General features: G+C 43.7%; 1 protein-coding gene across 3 annotated transcripts in view; it reads right to left on the bottom strand.

The window, feature by feature from the left end:
* Positions 1 to 9707: 9707 nt before the first annotated feature.
* Positions 9708 to 26090, bottom strand: part of man1a2 (mannosidase, alpha, class 1A, member 2) — a 182507-nt gene continuing 166124 nt past the window's right edge. For all 3 annotated transcript variants that reach the window (XM_080753189.1, XM_080753188.1, XM_080753190.1), the window contains exons 11-15: positions 24667 to 24782; positions 21372 to 21591; positions 18044 to 18216; positions 12227 to 12342; positions 9708 to 9882 (exon numbers count right to left, since the gene is read on the bottom strand). In XM_080753189.1, coding sequence (XP_080609315.1) covers positions 9744 to 9882; positions 12227 to 12342; positions 18044 to 18216; positions 21372 to 21591; positions 24667 to 24782 — 764 coding nt within the window. In that variant the 3' untranslated portion in view covers positions 9708 to 9743. The remainder of the gene's footprint in view (positions 9883 to 12226; positions 12343 to 18043; positions 18217 to 21371; positions 21592 to 24666; positions 24783 to 26090) is intronic.

Below are 26090 nucleotides of genomic sequence, written 5' to 3'. Positions count from 1 at the left end.
GGTGGCGGTATTGAGTTCACAAGTTCACAATACAGCCTCCATCTGGTATTGCTCAGGGATTGGAGAGAACACCGACCCGCGCCCGGTTCGAACCAATCAGCAGCAGCTACGGGGGCGGGATCGTGGCGAGACCGGGTGTGACGCCATCGAGAAGCACCTGTTGAACTGTAGTTCTTTCTCTATTCATCATGGCCGCTACCACGAATAATTCAGCGCTGCTACTGTGACAGCGCCAGACAGAGAGACGCCTCACATGAAAAACAGGCACACGTTAAGTGTCTACTTTCCTGCTACTATATACGTCATGTACTGTAGACACATCAATATGATTGGTTGGAGTTAGCACGCACAGACGCTGATAGACAGACAGTCCCATCCAATCACCTGCCAAGTAGCTTGAAAAAAGGGACAGCCTTCTTCAGTGGCTAGGCTTGAGCGATCCCAAGATGGAAGTGGTATTGTGAACTTAACTTGTGAACTCAATACCGCCACCATCTGGCGTAGTCTGGTTAGTGAATCAGGGCCCAGAATGCAAATATGGGGCTGGTTTATAAAGAGGCAGTCTTTTAATCTGCCCCTTGAATATGCTATATATGATATTAGTCTGGCCATGACAGGCTAATGTACAAGACCCCCTCCTTTTCCCCTCAACACCAGTTCGCTAATGTAAGATCTACTGAATAGGGAGGGACGCAAGGGATTTCATGCGGTTAACTTTGGTGTCAAGTGTCTCAAACAAAGAGAAATTGGGACATGCATTTTCATTGAACAAGCAGGCAGAGAGCTAGGAGTTTAAACACATAAAAAAAACATTGCACCTCATCTTTAATTCCAGGATTTATTTGCAGAGGAACTTATGAGCACCATTCATTTTGGTGATGGAAGTTCCCAGGAACTAGATTAAAATGCACCGTTCCCCGAACTTCCGCTGCCAAAATTCATATTAAGATTAAAACGCTCACTTCGTCCAGTGCTGTATATATAAATCACATAACAGTACGCGTGGTTCTGCTGGTAGAATGTGTCAGAATACTATCCCGCCCATCCACTCAGAACAGTTGATCAATACTCATGGAATAAAGCAAAAATAAAACGACTCATGACGGAAAATCCATTTATGGTTAGGTATTATCATTCTAAACATTCTAAATGTGGCTGCTGTTCCACATAGCCTACCAGTTGAAGATGAGGCGTTGAATTCCTGGGATCCTTCATGTTTATGGAAGATGCTAGCTAGTTCTAAACATGTATTCTATTGCTAGTTTGACCATTTCAAATACTCTTTCATCTTAAAATAGCTGAAAATAAGACAATCTACAAGCTCACAACATGTTGCGGCGCGACGTGTTGTGAGCTCGTAGATCTGCTATTTTCGGTAGGCGACATGCTTTCAAAGACCAAGGCTACACAAATCTGGATCTTTTTCTAAACTCAGATTTTCGTATATCCGCATAGAAAGATATCTAGGTCCACACAACAAAAATATCTAGGTCTAAAAAAAAAATCCATTCCTACACAGTTCCACTGAATCAGATATTTTTTTAAATCTTCACTTGTTTATCCGGTTACAAAAAGATTGGGTTTAGCGGACGAAATCTCCAGCTTTGTGTGGCTGCAAGCACCAATCACACAACAAAATGTGCGATTAGAAAAAGATCCATATTCGTGTAGCCGCACCAAAGAATATATTCTGGCTTGTGTGGAATCCGAATGCCATGTGTGGCAGCTGAGAACAAATAAAAAATAAAAATGAAATCACAGGGACACTCGTTTGTTATTCTGTTCACTTTTCATAACGTCTTTATTTGAATTTGTGTCTCATTTTTAAACATATTTACAAGTCTCTCTTTAGTTGTTTTTTTTTTCAGTAAAAATACAAATACGGAACACTTGACCCCAGCAAAGCCCCCCCCCCCCCCTCCCCCGCACAAAGTTTCCTCGCCTATCGCCACTCAGTAGCACCCCCCTCCCCCGGGCTTGATCCCGATTGGATAAACAGAATGATAATGATGTCAGAGAATGGCTTTGGGAGGGGTGGGTTATGTGGACGATGAGGATGAGAGATATAAGACTGTACTGCATCAACAGAGTGAGAGAGAGAGTGAGCCTGGATGCATTCATCATTGCCCCCAGGTTCACTACTGGCCGACTAACCACTTAAACCCCATATACTTATCTGACCGGGCTTCCCTCAGGGCTCCATACTAGGTCAGATATCTTTCCCTCTACAATACCAAAAATAGACGATCTTGTGAACTTGTAGATCTAATTCTTTTTCGTGGAATCTTTGCCCCCGGAAGGGTAGGGTTCTGGTGGTTAGCTGCTTTATCACACATGTATTATTCACAAAGAATGCAGCAACAAGGGTAGCCATGTTTGACATGTTGAGTAGGGCTGTCACGATTATGACATTTTACATGACGATTAATTGTCACTCAAATAATTGCGATTAACAATTTAATTGTGTTTTTGCCGTTGACAATGACATTTCTGTTTGGCTTTTAGGCTTTGAAGTTGCACATGGTAGACATGACACATAACCTAAATATACAAATACATATTTGACAACTTTATACTTAAAAAAGAACATTGATAGTGGAAATAGACGATCTACAAGCTACGAACTTGTAGATCTGCCATTTCCACTATTTTTGACTGAAAAACAATATATATGATCATTTTTCAACATGGAAACGATTATGACGATTATGAAAAATAATCGCGATTATGTCAAATAAATGCGATTAGACGATTACGTAATAATTGTGACAGCCCTAATGTTGAGTTCCTTCCTTCCTTCCGCAGTACGGTTGCTTACGGTGACAGTTATCAGCCATAACAACCCCATTATCAACAGCACAGCTGATAGGGCTTCATTCACATTCACATTCAAGCCATTCTAGAAGAAGAAGAATTATCTTCAAAACACATCGAAAACAGTTTTTGTCATTATTCAAAGGCTGGTTCCTACAGTAAAAAAAAAATAAAAATAAAAAATAAGGATGTACGCAACCCTCTCTCGCAGTTTATCTCATCTGTGGGCCAATAAGGTGGGAACGGAGACTTTATTATTTTCATTAAACCGACCAATTTCCCTGCATAGCTGTATAAAGTTCATCTCTAAGACTGGATGGTCAGTTGTTTGGGCCAACAGGACAGATATCTGTGAGCTCTGCCCTGTTGCTTTGATCAGAGCATGCTGCTCTCCGTCCGATGACCCAATGACCCGCCGGAAAGGTCATGACACACCAAGCAGAACCATAGAAAACAAGAGATTCTGTCAACTGCTATGACGTAACTCTAGTTCCTATAGCACAATATCCACATCATATCCACAATTTCACCACCGTTTTAATTTTGATCTGCTGTAAAAATGGACCATTGTGCGATTGTGTTCAGAAGAGTGGTTTTGGCTAATTGAGAAGTTGTGAAATGGTGTGTGTATGTGTTCTGTACTCTAAGCGACACGCTGGCTGTGTGTGATTTTTGTTAAATGATTGTTAGATCAGAAGAGGACAAACGTTAACCTTTAGTAAAGACAAGAAATCTCATTTTTAAAAGATCTTTCAAGTTAAAAGTCCTGTCCATTTGCTTACATTTTTAATACGCGCTGCGGTGCATTGCACCGAGCTTGTAGGTCGGCTATGTGGTACGATGAAGTATCCAGGGTTTAAGTGGTAGGAGGAACACTAGTTTACAAAAATGTTATGGACTAATGGATGAAAGAAGTCACAACATCAAAAGGAATGACAAGTCTGCGCAACACTTTTTTCCGATGCTAAACAAAATGTTTCGACCACAAGACGACGAAGACCCAAATTGTGGTAGAAACGTTTGTTGGTGTTTTGCTCAGTGAAGTGTTGGAGCAGCAAGCGGTTGCACAGACTTTTCATCATTCCTTTAGAAGTTAAAGGAACTGTTCGACTGCACCAACCTTATCTGCATGTTTCCATCCAAAGAGGTAATGGTCAACAGTAGCAGTACATACAAACAGTCTGTCGACTCTCAGTAATGTCCAAGCCTTGGACATAAAAGAAATGTTGATCCTCTCTGCCACTATAGGGTCCACTAACTGCTTGAGGAACAAGCCTTTTTTGTATCGACAGACAGAGTTAATCCAAATTAACATCCACACATTTAGATTCAAAGCATTCCTTTAAAAAAAAATTGTAGTTTGTAGGGAAGCTGAAATCCAACATCGGTTTGTACTCTGTTATAGTAAGAGCTACGTTTCTGAAGGGAGATGATGATGATCATGATGACGATGAGAGAAAATGAACAGTGATTTATAACTCAGAATAGCCTGGCAACCCCCCCCCCCCCCCCCTCAAAAAGAAATAAAAAGACAAACAATAGAAAACAGAACAGTATTGGCTAAAGCAGGCATCACATAGCGACATTTGATAAGGCTTGAAAAACAAAGTCAAAATAAGACAGGACATAAAAAAAAAATATTCCTGGATAAGTGCAATTTCTCCTCTTCCTCAGCTCACGTACAAAGATTTCCTCTCCTGCCTTATTTATAGCCTGTCGTTAACCGAAAATAGGCGATTTACAATCCACAACGCGTCGTGAGCATGTAAATCGCCTATTTTCGGGACGCGAAACCATCAACGACAAATTATAAATCAGACTGTAAACCACTCTGAAGGAAAGCCATCAGCTGTTCAGCAGTACCGAGGACAGCAGACACATCACATTCATGGCAACACACAGTAATGACCAGCAGGCCTTTTAACCCATTTAAATCTGTGTCACTTTAGATTTGAACCACTATTTTATGCTTTGACTATTGTAAAATAGCAGATCTACAAGCTCACGCTGCGAGCTTGTAGATCTGGAAATCATTGAATATTTTGACCGATCCTATAAATGTCTTCTAAATCCTTTTTCTAATTCAGTGATTCTCAAACTGCGAGCTTGCAGATCTGCTATTTTTGAAGTGAATATATCTTTTTAAAAGCGAATATTTGTAACTCAAATATTTGCTTCTGGGTGGTCCCTGGAACAACATATTTTGAGATGGGAGATGGGGGTCCGCGGGTCCTTGACATGAAAAAAGTTTGAGAACAACTGATTTAGAAGAAGGATTTAGAAGACATTTAAAGAATTGGGTCAAAATATTCAAAGATTTCCCGATTTCTCAAAAATAGCAGATCTACAAGCTTGTATATCTGCTATTTTTCAATAGTTAAAGCATTAAATAATTCTAGGCCTTTTGATCACAACACAATCCCCACATCGTCGCTGTAGGGCAGAGAACCTCTGATCTCCAGATTTGAACTTTTTGTGTTTTATCTGTAAATGAACGCCCGACCTGATCATCACTACAGCGTCACACAAAAGCATGAAAAGTAGCAGATCTACAAGATCAACATGCGGCACGAAGCGAGGCTTTTCGAGCTCGTCCATCTGCTGCTTTTGATGCTTTTTGGAAATATGAGGTTTCCTAGCCGACAAGAGACGATATAATGTCTTGAGAAACATACATGCACGTACACACACAGTCTCACACACACACTCACACAAACGCACGCACGCATGTTAATGAATCCCAACTCCTATGAAGTGGTAACTGGAATGAGTACAAAACAAGTGTTTCAAAGAGCAGAGTGGGGAAAAAAAAGCTAAACAAAAAAAAAAAACAGTTCATTTGTTGTTCTGGCCAAGGGCCACAGAGGCTGGTGGTGCATCACGTTCGTTCATCAGTCTTCTTCTAGCAGTGGAGCAGATACCATTATTTAGAACTAAAGTAGGACATCCCATCCCCCCAATGATAGTCACAGTCCTGCCAAAGTGGGCTGGTGAGTAGAAAAAAGGAAGAAAAAAAAAAAGATGGAACACCAACTGCCAACTTCATAGCGTTTGGATGGAGGTCAAGTCACACTCCGGGGGGGTTGATACGATAAAATAAAAAATAGTATCCGTCGATGATTTCAGTTCAAACGCCACCGCAAAACAGTTTTTTCTTTTTTTCAAATCAAAGTGCCAACTTTATAGCGTTTGGATGGAGGTCAAGTCACACTCCAGGGGGTTGATACGATAAAATAAAATACAAAATAGGATCCGTTGATTTCAGTTCAAACGCCCCCCCGCCCCCCAAGATCAAAGTGATGTGTAGTAATGATGACTTTCTACAGCGCTAGTGTTCATGTGGGCCGTTTCTCCTTTTCTAACAGTTTCCACTGGATAGTTTCACTGTGAATCCTCTACTTTCCCCTTCGACACCACACGGCGGTGCTGTTGCTCCCTTCTCCATCTGCACCCTGTCATCCACGTTCAGCTGGGCTTTCAAATGGTGCAACGTTTGTTTGTTGACCACTTTCAAACAACCCGGAGTCCCTTCCCCCCCCCCCCCCCCCCCGGAACACAATCAAAAAGAGAGCAAAAATAGCTGATCGGACAAGCTTGGGTAGAGCTTGTGCTGTAGATCCACTTATTTTGTCTGTTTTATTTTTTTAAACAGGGGCTTAGGGGATGGGGGGAGGGGGGGTGAAGCAAAGCAGACCCGTTCAAGAGAAGCCAGCTGTCTCCGTGGGATACCCAGTCCGATTCATCTTAGCTGCTTGGGTAAAAAACAAAGAGGGAAAAAAGGGAGACATTTTCACAAGACGTCACAATCCAAAGCCAAATCCGGTTGGGACACAACGTCACACGACAAGACTTTCTGTTGTTTGAGATAAGCCGGCGTAGAGGAGCGGTGTAGTGGTATGGGGACACATGAATTAATTTTGCTTGACGCTGACTTCTCTTGGAAAGGGGGTGGGGTGCCACATCTACAGACATGCGGTAGTGTGTCGTATCGATATTGTCGGGCAGAAACCTCTTATCTCCATATTCCAACGTTTTTGTGTTTTCCCGTAAATGAACGCCCTACTTGATCAAACTGCAGCGTCACAACCGATATCGCGAGAATTTTGAATCCTATAAAGTTTTGGACCCTATGAGACGATATACATCATCCACCCTCCTCCTGATGGTGGCCAACACTCAGGCTTGGCCAAAGGATTCCTGTTTAGGCCTAGAATTATTGAATGCTTTAACCAGTGAAAAATAGCAGATATACAAGCTCACATCGCGGCACAGAGTGCCGCGCTGCGAGCTTGTAGATCTGCTATTTTTGTGCGTGTGTGAGTTTTACACAAAGGCAGTTGGGAGTCCAGTTGATGTTTGTGGAGGTGGGGTGGAGACATAATGGAGATGGGGAGGTGTTTCCTCTGCAATGTGTGCCCCCACCACCGACCTTGAAAGATGTACACAACTGATATCTGAGTCACACACACTCACACATTCAGAATCTAGCTGAAAATGCCATCGGATTGAGTGACAGATGCACGATGAAAGAATGCCCCGCCCCCAGTCGAGAGCACAGGGAGAGGAAGAATGCAATATGGAATGATATGATTAAAACACAGGAGGGAGGAGGAATGGGGGGAGAGAGAAAGAGAGAGAGAGAGAGAGAGAGAGAGAGAGAGAGAAGCAGCACGGTCCAGGTAGCAGCAGAATGGTTTGACGAGAAACCAGGTGATGGCGTGATGATGAGTCTCCAACTGGAGACCAAAAAGTGGCTTTGAATGTTATCAGCTCATTAAATGGCCGTTAAATGGCCCTGATCAGGACCATGAAATGGACCCATTATGGCCATATTCGGCATACCGAGCGAAGATTTACAATTCTGTCCCCATCGTGACGTAACTCGTTGAGTCGGCTCATGCGATCTTCGCAACGCTCAACACTGCAACTCGCTGGGAGCGTGTCGCTGTTACTACATGTCATCTTTTCGACACCCGACTCTAACCCTCACCCCAACCTCCGTGGAGTGAGTCGCTAACCCTCCGGTCGAAATGATGGTCGTTCGAAAGAGCGCGATTTCCCCAACTCACTCGCTCGTATCACGTGGATCAAGTTCGCCTGAGATGGCGCGCCTCCGTCATCTCCACCGAAAACAGAATAGTAAATCTTCGCTCAGTATGTCAAATATGGCCATCCTGGCTCCATTTCATGGTCCTGACCAGGGACATTTAATGGGCTGATAACATTCAAAGCGGGTATTGAAAGAAAAAACAAGGAGGTTGGTGTGACGGAGTGGCAATAAAGAGGAACATAAAAGTTATTCCAACATTATTATTTCCATAATATTATTTCCATCCCCCCCCGGTCAGCATTTCAACGGGATGAACAGTAAACAGGAAGCTGATGGGAGGGGACAAGGTGGGATAGAGGAGAGGTTATGATCCCCCCCCCTCCCCCCGACGACTTCTCCAGGTACGTAAAAGCAAAGCAACGAACAAACAGAATCCCCCCCCCCCCTGCTTCCACCATCAACCCTGGAACCGTCCTCCAAAAGCCACCATCCTCCTCCTCGTCAGGTCAGTGCAATCTGTCATTCCTTCAACGTCTGTGTGTTCCTACACCACCCTGTGTTCCCTCACCGAGTGGCCGCCCGCAACAAAACAGAGTTTTAGTCTAACCCCCACCGAGAAAAGAAAAATTCAATGACAAGTTAAAAAAAAAAAGACCTCAACCAAACAATCGTCCTGATTGGAGGCCGGTCCTTCAGCGCTGGGGGGTGGTGGGGGGGGGGGGGGAGCGACGAACGAAACAAAATAAAGTCTTCACAATCCATCCCAGCCAATCACGACGACGACACCGAGAAACCTGCCGTCCTTCAAATAGAAGCAGAGCGAGAAAAAGAGAGAGAGAGAGAGAACGATGAAAAGTGCGAGGGGAAGCTCGGCAGACAGAGAGATAAAGTTATAGCAGTCACAGAGAGCGAGGCTACAGTCCCACGTCCTCGTCACTCTTCAGTGGTATTTGGGGGGGGGTGGGGGGCGGGGCCTTGGCCGTCCCGTCCCCCCACCCTTTACACAAGTGGTCCCTCTTCCCCTTCGTCACTGTCTGGCTGTCCGCCCCCCCTCCGCCCCATCCTTGATTCCTGGGTGGTAACGGCCGGGTCCTTAAAACGCTTGTGGAGTTTCTTTGTGGAGCCGTTATGTAAAATATTAGTCCAGTGTTGGTCTGGGGCAGCTCGCCCTGCTAGTTCTGGAGGAGAGATCCAATCCCCTCCAACTCCTTCTGTCTTGTTTGCCTGTGTGTGTGTGTGTGTGTGTGTGTGTGTGTGTGTGTGTGTGTGTGTGTGTGTGTGTGTGTGTGTGTGTGTGTGCGGGTGCGTGCGTGTGTGCGTGTGTGTGCGTGTGTGTGTGTGTTAGGGATGAGACAATAATCGCTATTATCATTTATCGTGATAAAAAAACACTTGCGATAATCGTATGGTAGAGATTTGAGTTTATCGTGAAATCATCGTCCGTCGTGCACTGGGATCAATTCACCTTTTTATTTGCCGAGCTGCATATCCGGTACCATTTGAAAGCTCACTGGTAAAACAGACCTGGATATAATGCCCTTAAATAGAGGCTTTTTCCACTCTCTACCAAATCTCTTTGACCAAAAATAGCCGATCTACAAGGTCTTGTAGATTGTCTATTTTTTGGCAAATGTTCCCTAGGATGGATGTTGGGGATATTTTTGATTATCGCGATAACATATCGCAAAACGCAATTTCTTTGGTCACGATAATCGTGACATGAAATGTTCATATTATCTTCCCATCCCTGTGTATGTGTGTGTATGTGTGTGTGCCAGTCAGTGGGTCAGTGGGTCTACCGCAGGGCGGGCTGGCTGCCAGCCAGGGTGGTGTGGGTCTACCGCAGGGCGGGCTGGCTGCCAGCCAGGGTGGTGTGGGTCTACCGCAGGGTGCCAGGCTGGCTGCCAGCCAGGGTGATGTTGCCCAGGTGGAGGACGGGCAGAGGGTGGGCCTCGGTGTTGAACACCCAGCTCTCCAACGGCATCAGGTCATCACTGGAGAACAACAGGTACAGATACCTGGGGCACAGAGGGGAAAGAGGTGGAGTGGTGGGGTTAAGTAGTCAAATGTTTTACTTGGCCTAGAATTATTGAATGCTTTAACCAGTGAAAAATAGCAGATATACAAGCTCACAGCGCGGCACCAAGTGAAAAGGACCTTTTCTTTGACGATGGCTAGCCAGATTGCTGACATAGAAACATAGGTTTTTCAAAAAGTCTTAGAAGGATTCAAAAGACACTTATAGAATCGGGTCAAAATTCAAATTTTCACGATTTTTCAAAAATAGCAGATCTACAAGCTTGCACTGTGAGCTTGTATATCTGCTATTTTTCAATAGTTAAAGCATAAAATAATAATACACAATGTGTACCCGTTCTGAATGGGTTAAGTAAAAGTGTCAATAGTGTAATGTAGAAATACTCTGTTACAAGTAAAAGTTCGGGATTCAAAATGTACTTGAGTAAAAGTACAAAAGTGTTAGCGTCAAAATGTACTTGAGTACCAGAAGTAGAACGTACTCGTTATGCAGAATGTTCCATTTCAAGTTTTCAATGTATACAAATCTTTTGAAAATAGCAGATCTACAGGCCCACAATGTGTGGCATCGCGACACACTGAGCTTGTAGACCTGTTATTTTCAAATGGCCGAAATGTATATAGGGCTTAGGTGGTGCGTTAACGTTTTCATGTAAAGGACCCCCAAATAATATTTATTTGGCCGAAGGACCCCCATCTCAAAATATTTAGTTCCAGGGACCCACCTTAAAAATGTTTAGATCTACAAGCTCGCAGTGCGCTGTGAGCTTATGATATGTATTTCAAGTATTTCAAAATTTCAAAAAGTCTAAAGTTCTCAGAATATGGATGCTAGGGTTCAAGTGGTTAACTCAGTGAATGCCACCCTTTATTCAAAATCTACAAAACTGGTGCCAGCCATTTTGCTTAATTTTGCCTTTTTATGGGGGCCAAAATCATATTTTGTACTTAAATTACATATATAAATCTATGCTTCTATCGAAAGCCACACTACCCCTCTTACAAAGGAAAACATGTATATTTATATATATATATCCTATCATTAGATTTGGGCTTCAATAGAACATGTGTAAGATGTCTTGATCATCATCATATGTGTGTGCTGTGATGGGCCCTGTGTGCAATCTGGAGTGCAATACCATTTGAAAACCACCAGAGGGTGGTCTCCTACTATCTGATCAACTAACAGAAGAAGGAAGAAGACGTCCATCTTTTTTTTGGTTTGGGCCTGTTGTTTACATTTTGGCCAGGCCTTTTAGCTAGCATGCTACACAACTTCGGAACCCTGGCGATCGCGATCAAGGATAGGTAGAGAAGAATGGATGGCACCGCTGGAATCCTGAGAATTTTCTGCGTTTTTTGAGTACTTATAGTTCGTCAGGGATGCACGGGAAAGTGTATAAACGAACGTTTTAGATAACATTTAAACGGCCGGAACCAATCTTCGGCTATACCGATTTTCCGCCGGACTGTGTTACACTGGTGCTACAGTCAAATCGGCCGTATCGCTCAGGTCACGGAGGCATATGGCCAACTTCTAGAGCGATTTTTTTGAAATTACAATTATGAAAAAATGATAAAACTTTTGATTAATTAAAAAGACGTAAAAGACGTTTATGGCACCGAGGTCCAAAGACGTATAAGACGTTTATGGCGTTCAGTGAGTTAATATAAAAAAGAAGGAAAAAAAGTTTCTATCACTCAAAGATTTGGAGGACCCCCTGTAGTAACTCTGGGGACCCCCTAGGGGTCCCTGACCCCCTGTTGAAGACCCCTGATGTTAAGTGGTGAAATCCTCTATGAAGCCACCAGCAGGGGGAGCCAGAGTGTAGCCTTAGCTCTTAGTCCACTGGGTGAGTCAGGGCTAACTAGCATTTGTTTGATCTGCTGACCACAGTGACATTCAGGGGTGTCGCACCAAATCCTAGGCCCTGGGTACAAGGATTCACTGTGGGCCCATGAATGTTCTTCATGGGGGAGGGGTTACACTGGGAACGCATTATACACATTATTTTGTGTGTTAACTATTGAAAAATAGCAGATATACAACCTCACAGCATGCCGCGCTGCAAGCTTGTAGATCTGCTATTTTTGAAAAATTGTGAATATCTTTGAATATTTCAAATCCTTCTAAGGTTTTTTTTGAAAAACCTATGTTTCTATGTCAGTGGTGCTCAAACCTTTTCATGTGAAGGACCCCCAAAATGATATGTATTTGTCCACGGCCCCCCCATCTCTGCTATTTTTCTTTTTAATAGCCGACGCTAAAATCTAAAATGACACAGATTAGACGATTATGTAATAATTAGTATCAGGAGTGCTTACTTGAGCGTCTCGGCCAGGAAGAAGCTCTGCTGTACGTCATCATAGGTGGGGTTGGACGAGTAGACATCCTTCACCCCCGAGAAACCTCCACTCACCCTGCAGTACTTGTCTATGGCCTGCAGGGAGACACATTAGAAAGAGGCAAAGGCATTAAAAAAAGAAATAATGGAAGCCAAGTTAAAAGTGAGCGGTGGTGCATGTGTGAGTGTGTGCGTGGCCGTAAGTGTGTAGCAGTTCATTTCAGATTTGCGCGCGTGTGTGACGCAACAGCGCAACTTGGTCACCAGCGGTTTTGCTGCTCATGCTACGGACAGACATAGTAACACACATACATACGGACAAAGTCACTTTTAGGACACGGTGTGACAAAAAAAATAAAAAGCAAGAAAGAGCTGACAACATTGGTAAAGAAAGTGCTGATCCATTCAAAGTGCAATATAAATACAGTACTATCTCAATATGTTGATTTGGGGAAGTATATGTAACACAGAAAATAGCCGATCTGCACTGTGAGGCGTTGTGAGCTTCTAGTTTGTCTATTTTTACAATATTTCTCTGTGGAACCCAGTTAAACTAAATGTAATTCCTACAATTCCAAGTACGGTGGGGGGGTCCCCAGTTCAAATATGACTATTTCAGGGGCCTGAAAAGTTTGGGAACCCTTGTTCTGGACCAGTCATTGTCTTCTACAATCTGTGCGTAGATGGAGGGTTTTTCCTCCACAAGAGAATTCCCAGAGACCCGCCCTCCCGCTGAATCTTTCGATGTGCCGCATCGACAAAACTCTGACCGGTGTCAGCTTGTGAAAACACTACTAATGCAAGCGCTGCGCGCTGTGGATTTCTATCATTTGCAGCTGCAATGGAGGCATTACTCCAACATATCGCACTGTATCGCAAACAGCACAATGCACCGCCTCAAGAAGAATGCTAAGTAATCTCCCGTATGCACGGAGTGGGTGACCAGACCTCATTGTTGTGTTGGGACAGATGTAGTGTTGTTTTCTTTTGCACCCGAGCACATCTAAATGGTCTTTTAAACCCAAGCACCGCTCGACATCCAATATCTTCAACCTAAACGACATCCCCCTCGTAGCAGTTTTGCAAATCATAGGAACTTTTAGTTCTGTGCTTGCTTCATTTTAAATCCGGACAACTGGCCCCCTGATTTCTACACAGAGAGGGTGTTCTTTTCTTTTTTTTTCTTTTTTTTTTTATATCTGTTTATTTCAAGAGAGGGTGTTCTTTTCAACATAAGATGCTGCATTCAAGTTCAGGAGAGCTTGGACGAGGCAATTCTCTTGAATGCTGCCTTCAGGTATGGAAAGAAGGCATTTGCATTTCTTTCACCATAGTAAAAAAACAATTGACATTGTTTTAACCACAACTCCTGTGAGCTTGTACATCTGCTATTTTTTGAATAGCTATGCTAAAATCTAAAATGACACAAATGTATAGATTGAGTGTGTGTTTTTATGTGTGTGTGTGTGTGTGTGTGTGTGTGTGTGTGTGTGTGTGTGTGTGTGTGTGTGTGTGTGTGTGTGTGTGTGTGTGTGTGCACTGCAGAAGGACAAAGCAGCAGTCCATGAAAAACAGGAAACAACAGAAGCCCAAAAACTCCTTGTGGGGGATTCTGCTGACAGCCACCTTGTCACGTAGGGAAGAGACAGACCAGTGTGTGTGCGTGAGCGCGTGTGTGTGCGCGCGCGCGCGCGTGCGTGCGTGTGTGTGTGTGTGTGTGTGTGTGTGTGTGTGTGTGTGTGTGTGTGTGTATGCGTGTGTGTTTGAGAGTGAGAGAGAGAGAGACAAATGAATTCAGCCGCAGTATTTAACCAGGGTATCAACGACAAGGCCCTCGTTGGGTTTTTCTATGTCTTCCGGCATCATTTTGTCCCCCCCACGACACACATTGAGAAAAGAGAGGAGGGAGGAGCAGGGAGATTGAAAGACAAAATGTACAGATTCGCCTCTTGATGAGCTGATCCGTCCTTTGAAAATGGTAGCAAGGCAACGTACAGTAGAGGCAGACCCATTAGGTGTTAGATATCTCCTGACTCCTTAAAAAGCAAGCCTTCCTCTGAGACAGCCTGGGGCCTAAATCACCATGTGTTGAATAAGCATACCAGAGCTTCCTTCTTTCTTCCTATTTTCTATGGGCAGCTCTTGAAAGATGGAAACTAAAGGAAGTCTCCTGTCTGCACGGTTTTGATTTAGTGCCACAGCCACGCACATTATAAACACAGAAGTTTGGGAATGCCCACATATCTGGGAATGCCCATATTTGGTAATGCCCATATATGGGCATGTTCTAACTGGTCCGATATACATCACTGGCCAGATGGCCATGGGCAAGGTCGCATGTCGCTCTGAGGCGTCTTACTAGTAATCATACTTGAACTGGGGACCACCCGCCCTGACAAGCACTTGTAATTGTAGGAGTTGAGGCATTACATTAAGTTTGACTTGGTTCCACAGATAAATATTGTGAAAATAGCCAAACTAAGAGCTTGTACATCAGATCTTTTCACAATTTCTGCGTCTTTCATAGGTAATATTTTACAATGTTTGACCATTTTTTTATTGTGTAGTTACTTTGACCCAGTAATGGTCTTATTAGTTTATGTTTTTCATTTTAGAGGTATTTCATTTAAATACATCTTCTCTTCTGGGGGTCCCTCGCAAACCAAATACACATCAATTTGGGGGTCCTTCTTGGCATGAGAACGTTTGAGAAGCGATGCTTTAAAACGGTGCTCGGCCTCCGCCTGTAATTAATCAAACCGGAGTGGATCAGCGCGCGGTGGGAGAAAGGGTCGTAGGGGCGGTGGCGTTAGCGTGCACGGAGCTAACAGTCCTTCACCTTCAGCAGACCTCTCTGCTATTAACATATTAAGCCCGGGAACGCATTATTACGCATTATTTTATGCTTTAGCTATTGAAAAATAGCAGCTATACAAGCTCACAGCGCGGCACCGAGTGCCGCGCTGCGAGCTTGTATATCTGCTATTTTTTTTGTAAAGTCCTGAACATTTGTGCAAGTCTTTGAATATTTTGACACGATTCTATAAATGTCTTCTAAATGACTAAATCCTAAGGTTTTTTGAAAGACCTATGTTTCTATGTCAGTCGTGCTCACCTTCAAGGACCCCCAAAAATGACATGTATTTGGCCATGGACCCCCATCTCAAAATATGTTGTTCCAAGGACGCCCCCAGAAGCAAATTCTAATTTTAAAAAGATTTATTCAAAGTTTGCAAAATATTTTGCGATTCTTCAAAAATAGCAGATCTACAAGCTTGCAGAGCGGCACTCGGTGCCGCGCTGTGAGCTTGTATATCTGCTATTTTTCAATAGCTAAGGTATGAAATAATTCAAGGCCTAAAGGGGTTAATAGGAAAAACACTCGCATTACCATAAACAAGGAGCTTAAACTCACACCCAACCTCCCTCTGATTAAAACCTGACTTTGAAGGCATTTATCGTTGCCGTTGGGCAGAAAGAAACCTTGTAATCTCCATAATTCCACTATCTAGCTTTTTTCATTAATTAACATCCCTGACTTCCTGAGCTATCATCTAAGCTATTTCTGTTTTGTTTTTGTTTTTAGTTAAAGTGAAAATGATTAAGTGTGTCTGTGGGTTAAAATCCCAAAATTGAAACTTATTTTCAGACCATGTCCCGATATGAGATTTTGCAGCTCACACCAATATTTGGGGTGTTTCCCCGAAGTTCTGAACTGCCTTCACTGAATGTGTGTTGCGCCAATCCATGCTTCCTTTTATAGAAGTATCTTCTGAAGTTCTGTTGCATTCTATGCTAGGCTGGCCAATTCAAATACTCATATCTATGCCATCGATACACCTACCTTAATTTATTTTAATTATTATTATTATTTTTGCAGATCTGCACTGATCTAAAAAATAGCCCCTATGGAATCCTCTATGGAATCAGTCCCCAGGACTGAGACCTTTAACCCCTGGGGTTGTATAGATATTTAAGGAATACAACGTATTGATAAGAGCCTGTTAATAAATAATAAGTACATTGGATCCTTTGGAACACAGGTTTTTTTTCCACTTCCTGAAAAAAAGTATGGGTTTTGGACAGACAAGGTTTCTGCCCGACCACAATGTAATGCTTTACTAGAGCAGTGGTTCTCGACCTGTGGGTCGGGACCCCCAGGTTTTGGGGGGTCCCCAGATGATTAACTTAATGTGCAACATTAAAAACAAACCAACATAACATATGCACATTTCTAAAGTGTCAATTTAAGGACTTTTTAAAACCTCCAAAATGACAAATTAACATCAAATTAAACATCACAACGCCTTGCGATGTGAGGCGTTGTGAGCATGTAGATCGGCTATTTTCACAATAGAACTGTGTTATATAAAATGTAATTTTCTCTAGAGGCAGAGAAAGAGAGAGAGCTGCTGCTGTGCTTTACCTGCTTATCATACTACTCTCGATCATACAACAGCGTCACACAAAAGCATAAAAAGTAGCAGATCTACAAGCTGGAAACGTGGCACAAAGCTGAAAAGTAACAGTTTTGGACATGAGGTTTCCACCTGACAGAGACGGTATGCTGCTTCTCTTGGTTCTTGTACCGTTTTAACTTCTCCCTTTAACTTTGACTTTTTTTAGACCCATCCCCCACCGGAGGGTTTGCATTTAGCCCGGCTCCACCATTGTTAACAAGACTTTGCTCTTTAATGACTTGCCTGGTTAAATGAAGGTGAAAGAAAATAAACAAATTAAATCACACGGGACTCAGGATCCACATGGCAACAGAGTGGCTTCAACGTAGATCTCAACAATTCATGTGACCGACCTACGGCGACTGGTTTCAGCCCTCTAACTTACACTGACACAACAAAACAAAACAAAACAAAGGAGGTACTTCTCTTTAGCCTACCGGCAGTGCATACAATAATATGTGTTTGTGACTGAGATTAGCTCCAGATTAACCTCTCAGGACAGAACCTTGTTGTTAGCAGAAATACCGTATTTTCCGGACTATAAGGCGCACTTAAAAGCCTTTAATTTTCTCAAAAAACTACAGTGCGCCTTATAGTCCAGTGCGCCTTATATATGGATCATTCATTGACATTGACATTCCCTTTAGCACAGCTCCATCTGTTTGATGCATAACGCAACGGTATCGTCTATTATGTGCGCCTTATAGTCAGGTGCGCCTTATAGTCCAGAAAATACTGTACACAGGAGTACAGTAAGTGGACTAAGAAAGGGGTCGAGCCAAACCAAGTTCCTGTATCTACACAAAAAAAGGAGGTGATGCCCCCAAGGAAACAAATGTTTTCCTTCTTTTTTTGGGTTCCCAAATTGGCTCCAGACAAACAAACACAAGGACAGTAGCTAGCCTCTTGCCAGAGCCACACTGTAAAAACAAAGCTGAGGTAAATGTCACCCCAGGACAAAAATCCACTCGTCCTAGGCAATTCGCCCTCCTGGCCCCCAAACTGTGGAATAAATTCCCTGTTGCACATGGAACAACAGACTTGCACCCCTTCTGCCGTGGCCTGAAGACTCACCTCTTCAGACTCCACCTAAGCCCATAGCACTTACTGTAGCACTCGCCTACCCTCAATGACCATACAAGAAAGCTATATAGCATTTTTATGTTTTATAAAATGTTTTTTACTGATTAGGTGCTTCTACCTACGTTATTTTCTTTCTAGATTGATATTTCTATGCATTTGATGTACTGATGTTGATGTATTCCACCTTGCTTATTGTAAATCACTCTGGATTAAGAATGTCTGCTAAATGCCTAAATTGTAAATTGTAATCTCACCTGCGCGGCCTCCCAGCCCCACTGGCGGTACTTGGGGTCGTGGGTGAACCTCCACATGTACCAGTAGGTCTCGATGACCTCCGGACGCAAGATGTAGTACTTCTCGTTCTGACGCACCGCCACCGCCTCCAGGCCGCTGTCGAACTTGAAGGCCTCGGGACCCAGCTTCAGTACTGAGTGAAGACAGAGATATGGAGAGAGACGACAACTTCAACAACAAGGCAGAACATCAATCAAGCAAAGGAAACTGTCTCTAATATTTGACAATTTGGCCAATGTTTAATTTGTCATTTTAGAGATGTTAAAAAGTCCTTAAATTGTCACTTCAAAAATGTATATATAATACCCTCTATACACTTAAACTATATGTTGGTGGTAGCACTTTATAATGAAGTACCTCAATAAAGGCTAATTAACAGCTAATAAGGCACTTATTAACAATGAATTAACAGCTAATAAGGCACATTAAGTCCTAATAGTGCATTTATAAACCCTTTACTATGCACTTATTATGAGATCAATTAACACTAACAAATCCTTAATAAAATCTTTATTATAACAGTATAAACAATTAATTAAGCCTTTATTAACACTTTATTAGGCAATTTAAAGCCACCTATTCTAAAATGGGAACACATCGGGTACACCCGCCACTCTGACATGTCGGTTGAGTCCTAATTGTGCATTTAGAAACCCTTTACTATGCACTTATTATGAGATCAATTAACACTAACAAATCCTTAATAAAATCTTTATTATAACAGTATAAACAACAACAAGTCATTAATTAAGCCTTTATTAACACTTTCTTAGGCAATTTAAAGCCACCTATTCTAAAGTGGGAACACATCGGGTACACCCGCCACTCTGACATGTCTCCTTTCCGACACGTCAGAGTGGCGGGTGTACCCGATGTGTTCCCACTTTAGAATAGGTGGCTTTAAATTGCCTAATAAAGTGTTAATAAAGGCTTAATTAATTGTTTATACTGTTATAATAAAGATTTTATTAAGGATTTGTTAGTGTTAATTGATCTCATAATAAGTGCATAGTAAAGGGTTTATAAATGCACTATTAGGACTTAATGTGCCTTATTAGCTGTTAATTCATTGTTAATAAGTGCCTTATTAGCTGTTAATTAGCCTTTATTGAGGTACTTCATTATAAAGTGCTACCAATTAATTTAGGGACCTCCCGACCCACAGGTTGAGAACCACTGCTCTACAGTAGTAGTATGTATTTTGAAAACAATTATTTGACACACAGGGATCGAGGGAGAGAGAGTACACAGGGATGAGGGGAGCAGTTTGGAGGAGAGAGGGGGGGGGGGGGCACGGGGAGGGGAGAGGGAGGAGGGGGAAATAGAGAGATAGAGGGAGATGTAATGTAAGGGGACAGATTGTGGTTCAGGGATTGTGTAAAGTGTGAATTAGACTGTTATATAGTGTGTGTTTGTGGTTTTGATTTTCTCAGGCTTTTGCTGCCATTCACCAGCCGGGGGGGGGGGGGGGGGGGGGGGGTTCTGACAAATACGTCTGACAGGCATGAGGGGCTACGGTCTGTCTCTTAACCACCGCATCCGTAGGTTGCACAGGGGAAGCTTTGGCTGAAAATAGCAGCTCGAAAAGCTTACCATGCGGCGGTTGAGCTTGTCGATCGACTGTTCTCAGCGAAAGCTTTCCGTCACAATAACCCAAAACAGAACAGACACTAGTATAGACCATATTCACCTGGCGGCCATGTTTGAAATTTGCATTGAAAACTGCGCCTACATAGGGTGGCAATTAGGGTGGCATTTCATTGACTTAACTGTTCTGCTGCCCTTGACGACGCTCACCGTCAGTGAAAGGGTTAATACCATGGCGCCGTTGACGGCGAGGACTGTCAATCTTACTGTATATACAGTAAAGATATTATTACTTACTGTACGTCGCTCCGGTCCCGCCCGCATCGGTAATGTCCGCGATTTGTTTACAAAGCACGTCGGGCGTGCACGCGAAGTTAACGTCCTCCATAGTAAATCCATTGAGAGGCCCATAAAGAGACTTCATTTTCTCCAAAAGGGACATTCTTATACAAAGGATGGTCTCCACTCTCCATACTTGTACACAAAAGCTGGGCGCAGCCATGTTCTCTTCTGGGCTCACACTGTCATGTGACTAGATGACGTAATCGTTGCCGTCAAGTGATAATCCAAAAAAACAAAAACAACCCCCTTCCGGCCCTTCAAAATAATAGCGGCGGCCTATGGAGGAAACGGCGTGGCACCGAGGCACCAAGCAAACCTTCAGATTAAGAGGCAGTAGTTGTGTTAATGGCAAGATGGCCACCGTGTGAATATGGTCAATAGAGCCATGAGGGCACTCCAGTCAACCCTATGGGGTTTAAGTGGTTAAAGGGATTAAACACACAAACCTTATGTGTATGCAGACAGGTCCACTCCACACACATGTCATGCACATATGTACGCTGACACACACACACACACACACACACACACACACACACACACACACACACACACACACACTTGTGCCAGTGTGGCGGTGAGCGGCACCTCATTAAAGTTCAGTGCAAAGAGGCTAACCTTGTTCAACGTCACTGTCAATGTCAAATTCCATGCTCTCTCTCTCTCAGTTGCTGTGGAAACCTGTACTCCTTTTTATTTCGGAGGGTAGGTGGGGGGTGGGGGGGCCTACTCAAGCTTAATAGAAACTCCTATAGCTCACACACACACACACACACACACACAAACACACACACGCACGCACGCACGCACGCACGCACGCACGCACGCACGCACGCACACACACACACACACACACACACACTGCCATGTTTCTCAAGGTGACATGAGACCATATGAGTTTTGGCGGTGAAAGAAACGACAGCTGGCAATCCACGCTACATACTGTATGAGTGGTTAAGATCTATATCGTCTCAGGGGGCACGGTGGAGTGGAGTGGAGTTCTGTGTGGAGTTTGCATGTGCTCCCCGTGTCTCCTAAGGTAGGTACCCTCACAAAAAACATGCAGTAATCCTGGTCTCTATACCGCCTCCCCCTGGCCCCTGGAACAGATGGGGGTCCGTGGTCAAATATACATTTAATTCTAGGGGGTCCTTGACATGAAAAGGCTTGAGAACCACTAACAGAGAAACAGGTTTTTCAGAAAACTGTTAGGATCTAGAAGACCTTTTTTCACGTCTAAATGGGTAAACCCATCTTTTAGGGTGTGTGTGTGTGTGTGTGTGTGTGTGTGTGTGTGTGTGTGTGTGTGTGTGTGTGTGTGTATGCGTGCTTGCGTGCGTGCGTGCGTGCGTCCCCTACCTGTCCTGTCGTAGGACTCGTGGCAGGTGTGTGCGATCTCGGCTCCCAGCTGGAGCCAGTGTCCTGCCTTGTCGTCGGGCGAGCCGTCGGCGCCCAGGGCGAACATGCCGCCGGCGAAGCAGGTCAGGTGACCCATCTTCCTCTCCAGGTGGCCGTTCTTCCACTCGCCGATGAAGGTCAGGCCGCCATTGGACTTACGGATCAGATGACGCTCGATGGCCTGGATGGAAGGGACGGCATGGCAAGGGCAAGGGTTCATTTGTGTACAGTAGTACACCTTTCAACATGAAGGCAACTCAAAGTGTGTTAAAGACTCTTCAGCATTTACTGCTCTTTTCTGCTTCTTTCCCTGTTTTGCCTTTCTAATTTTTATAGAGAATGGAGCGTATTTTTGTAGAAACTCGCAAATAGCAAGAAACCACTCCATTTAATCAAAAAATATTAATAAATAATCACTGTATAATCGTGGTTATGAACTCGACATTGCGGTATGAATTACACAACCACGGTATGGCTAGGGCTGCCACGATTATGACATTTTACATGACGATTAATTGTCACTCAAATAATTTGCGATTAACGATTTAATTGTGTTTTTGTCGTTGACAATTACATTTCTGTTTGGCTTGTAGGCTCTGATGTTGCACATGGCAGATATGACACATAACCTAAATATACAAAGAAATGACTGACATATTTGACAACTTTATACTTAAAAAAGAACATTGATAGTGGATATAGCCGATCTACAAGCTCACAACGCGTCGTGAGCTTGTAGATCTGCTATTTCCATATTTTTTTACTTAAAAAAAAGAAAATATATATATGAACATTTTCCAAAATGGAAACGATTATGACGATTATGAAAAACAATCGCGATTATTTCAAATAATTGCGATTAGACGATTATGTAATAATTCTGACAGCCCTAGGTATGGCGGTATTGCGGTTATTGCACCCAGCCTAAAGCTGGTTGCACACTGCACTGCGTGTTTTCGTTGTGTTTTGGAAATCCGAAATCCAAAAGCCAGGGAGAGAGAGAGGAAAGAGAGAGAGAGCAAGGGACTCAGTGCAACAGCTGCAAAAATTAAAAAAAATCAACCCTGATCCGAAAATAAATACGAAACCGGCGGCAGTGTGCAAACGTGATTGACATAACGTGAGGTTGATTTTTTTTATTTACGCGCTCCGAAATTAACTCCGATATTCGGCCCGAAAAACGCAGCAGTGTGCAAAGACCTTTACACCCCTCTATTCCTGTCCTGCTCGGTGACAGCTGTCACTCGGGTGTCCTCTCACCTCCCTCCATGATTGAACAGCCCACATGTTTATTAGCAGCAGACTGCAAACATCTGCTCCCTCATATCAGCAGTGCTCAGAGGCTCATTTAAACACAGACACATCGTGACTGCTGCTGCCTTAATGTGAATGGCCCGATCACTGCTTCAAGGTTGTTATCATTATATAGTTCAGAATTTGTCCTAACTTTTTATTTCGTATGTGGCTTTTTTTCTTTTACCTGTGAAGTTTCTGACCCATTTCACCCACTTCTTTACACGCAGTGATGGGGTTCTACACCATGCATTTAAAGGGATCCCTGGCTAATACAACAAATATGCCTTAATACATTATAATTGTTCTCTATAACTACAATGTAAAATTAAAAACACCTAAATTATTGTATTTCTTCTAGAAATAGCTAATCTTTCACTCAATAGGGGAAATGCCTGTCGCAAGTTGATGATGTCATAATTGTCATGTGTAATCTATCCCTATGGAATTTATGGCATGCATGTGAAAATAAAAACAAACGTAATACTTCCATCAATATGCTCATATCATAATATGAGCATATTTCAAATGTGTGTGTTTTTTCACATGCCAGGGATCCAGGGATAGCCAGGGATCCTTTTAAAAATAATTTATATAACATTGTTTGTGTCCCAAAAACGTTTTTCAAAAGGTTTGAGGCTAAATTACCACTCCTGAAAACAGAGCCCCTGTCATTTCTGCCCGGCTTTCAGAGCATTTTCAGCTGCAGTACCGTCCTGAGTGGGAGGACTGCACTATTGAGCCAGCTTTGGCCCCACACTCCTCCCCACCTCCTACTCAGCAGGCCTACCCACCCCTCCCCAAACCTCTCCCAGCTCCTCCTGCCTCCTTCTCAGGCCTGCCCACCCCTCCCCAACCCCCACTCAGCACAGCAGTAGGTCCCGATTGTGATGTCACAATCGGACCTAAAATCAAACAGCCTGTTCTGAGACCTGCTTACATAGATCTGCCCATAAACTGAGAAAGACACAATGGTCAGAAATAGGACTTTGTGAGGATAGAACGTGCTGGTAGGACACCAAAAAATGCATACAAATTGGAAAAATGAAAATTCATTAGGATGATTTAATAATAATATTGTTCCTGCTGAAGAAATCACAGATTGAGACTTTAACCATTGCTTCTATTAGATATGCCAGACCATTAGGGTTTTATGGAAGATGCTTCTGGATATATTGCTGCAGTAGTTTGACCATTTCAAATGCTCTAATCTTTAATGAATAACCGGAAATAGCCGATCTACAAGCTCTCAATGCGTTGCAGATGGGCTGGCAGTTAGTCTATTTTAGCAACAATGCTTCCATAGAAGACATGCTGGCTTCTATGGAATCCAAATGAATGAAATCAGTCTTGGCGACTGAGAACGTTAATACACGTTTACACCTGTAAACCAGTATATATACATTTTTTCCTACATTTTTATCCCACGATTATGTAACCCATTTTTCACCCAGTGTCAAGTATCCAATGTAATCTGGGCGCTACACTCCCTCTGTCAACCTGGGGAGACAACGGACTGACCTCATGCTTCCTTATATGCATGAGGAGTTCAAGTTGCTTCTTTTCACCTGACAGGGGGAGTTTCCCCGGTTGGACATAGCGTGTGGAAGGAACACGTTGTTCCAACCAGTTCCTTTCCCTTCCATCAGGTGCCTCGGCTGGCCAGGGGGAGACAGTATAGAGCCCAGGATTACTGCATGTTTTTTGTGAGGGTATCTACCCTAGGAGACACGGGGAGAACATGCAAACTCCACACAGAAAGGCCCTTTCAACAACCACCTAGGGTAAAGGCACTGATGACACAGAGGAGAGAACACCCCCAACGTCCACAGCGTCCCCGGTGGGAATCGAACCCAGGACCTTCTAACTGAGGCGACAGCACTACTGACTGTGCCACCGTGCCACCTCACCTGTGAACCAGTCATGTGACAATACAAGTTGATTGTGACTGTTTATGACGCACCTCGATGGCGTCATCGTAGGTCTTGCGCGCCTCCGTGTCGGTCTTGTCGGACATGAGCCACGCCTTCAGCAGGTACTCGTAGAAGCTGTCCCCGAGGCCTCCCACCGACGTGTGGTCTGCAGAGACACAGAGATAAAATGGTAAATGGTGCATTTATATAGCGCCTTTATCCAAGGCGCTTTACATAGATTGTGCATTACATTCACCCATTCATACACAGATGGCAGAGGAAACCATGCAAGGCACCAACCTGCTCACCAGGAGCAACTAGGGGTTCAGAGTCTTGCTCAAGGACTCTGGGGGAGCCCAGAATCGAACTGGGAACCCTTTGGGAACCCTCCGTGTTCTAATGGCGGTTTCTCTATCCCTGAGCCACTGCCACCCCCAACCCCAGAGATGACAGAGACAGAGTGGGTGTGTGTGCACAGGAGAGAGAGAGAGAGAGAGAGAGAGAGAGAGAGAGAGAGAGAGAGAGAGAGAGAGAGAGAGAGAGAGAGAGAGAGAGAGAGAGGGTGAAGAGAGAGAGAGAGAGAAAGAGAGAGAGAGAGAGAAAGAAAGAAAGAGAGAGAGAGAGAGAGAGAGAGAGAGAGAGAGAGAGAGAGAGAGAGAATGGCAGAGTGAATTATTCATGCTTTCCCTGGCAGAGACGTATGGCATAAAACAAAACCATCCATACTCATGTTGCTTGGTGTTATTGTGATTTCAGTTTTGTTTACTCCCCAATGGCCCCCTCCAGACAGCCCCCACTCCTCCAAACAAACTGCCTGAACTTTTATACAGTAACTAACTTTATTCTGTCGTAAGTAACGCTGAGAATATTATTCCGTCAACTCATTACTCAGCCCAACGCTGCACAGAATACATGACTGGAGGCGCGCACGCACGCAACACACACACACAAACCTGTGCCAATGTACATGCTTGAAACACGCTTGGAGCATGTGGATCTGCTACTTTTTTGGACATGTGGGGTTTCCACCCGACAGAGACGCTACACACGTCCCAAGGTCTGTTCATATTCCATAATGCATTGATAATGTGCAGGCTACCTTCAGCCTGGCTTCTGAACTAGCTACAGACCAATTATTTGTTTACAAACATTGAGACTGAATGCACAGGTGACTGTGTCATGTAAACAATTCCCAACAGATCCCCAAACTTTTGTTTTGGAGAGCGCTGGTTTCAGTTCATTTAACCTCCTGTGTGCACTGTTATCGAGACATATACACTTTATTGTGAAATGGTATTGCGCGTCGAGAGTAGCTGATATACAAGCTCAAATCGCCTCACCAACGTAACCGTTCTGAGCTTGGAGGACTGCGCGTGACACCGTCGCAGGACGGAGCATAAATTAGGCTTCATAGACTGCAGCTGGGCGAGAAGACTAGTAGCTCTGAGGAACGCTCCTTCTGTTGATGACGGCG

The sequence above is a fragment of the Nannobrachium achirus genome (assembly GCF_963921795.1).
Source record: "Nannobrachium achirus genome assembly, chromosome: 22".
Lineage (NCBI taxonomy): Eukaryota > Metazoa > Chordata > Actinopteri > Myctophiformes > Myctophidae > Nannobrachium > Nannobrachium achirus.
The sequence above is the reverse complement of the archived record's forward strand: the minus strand, read 5'-3'. Positions and strand labels throughout refer to the sequence as shown.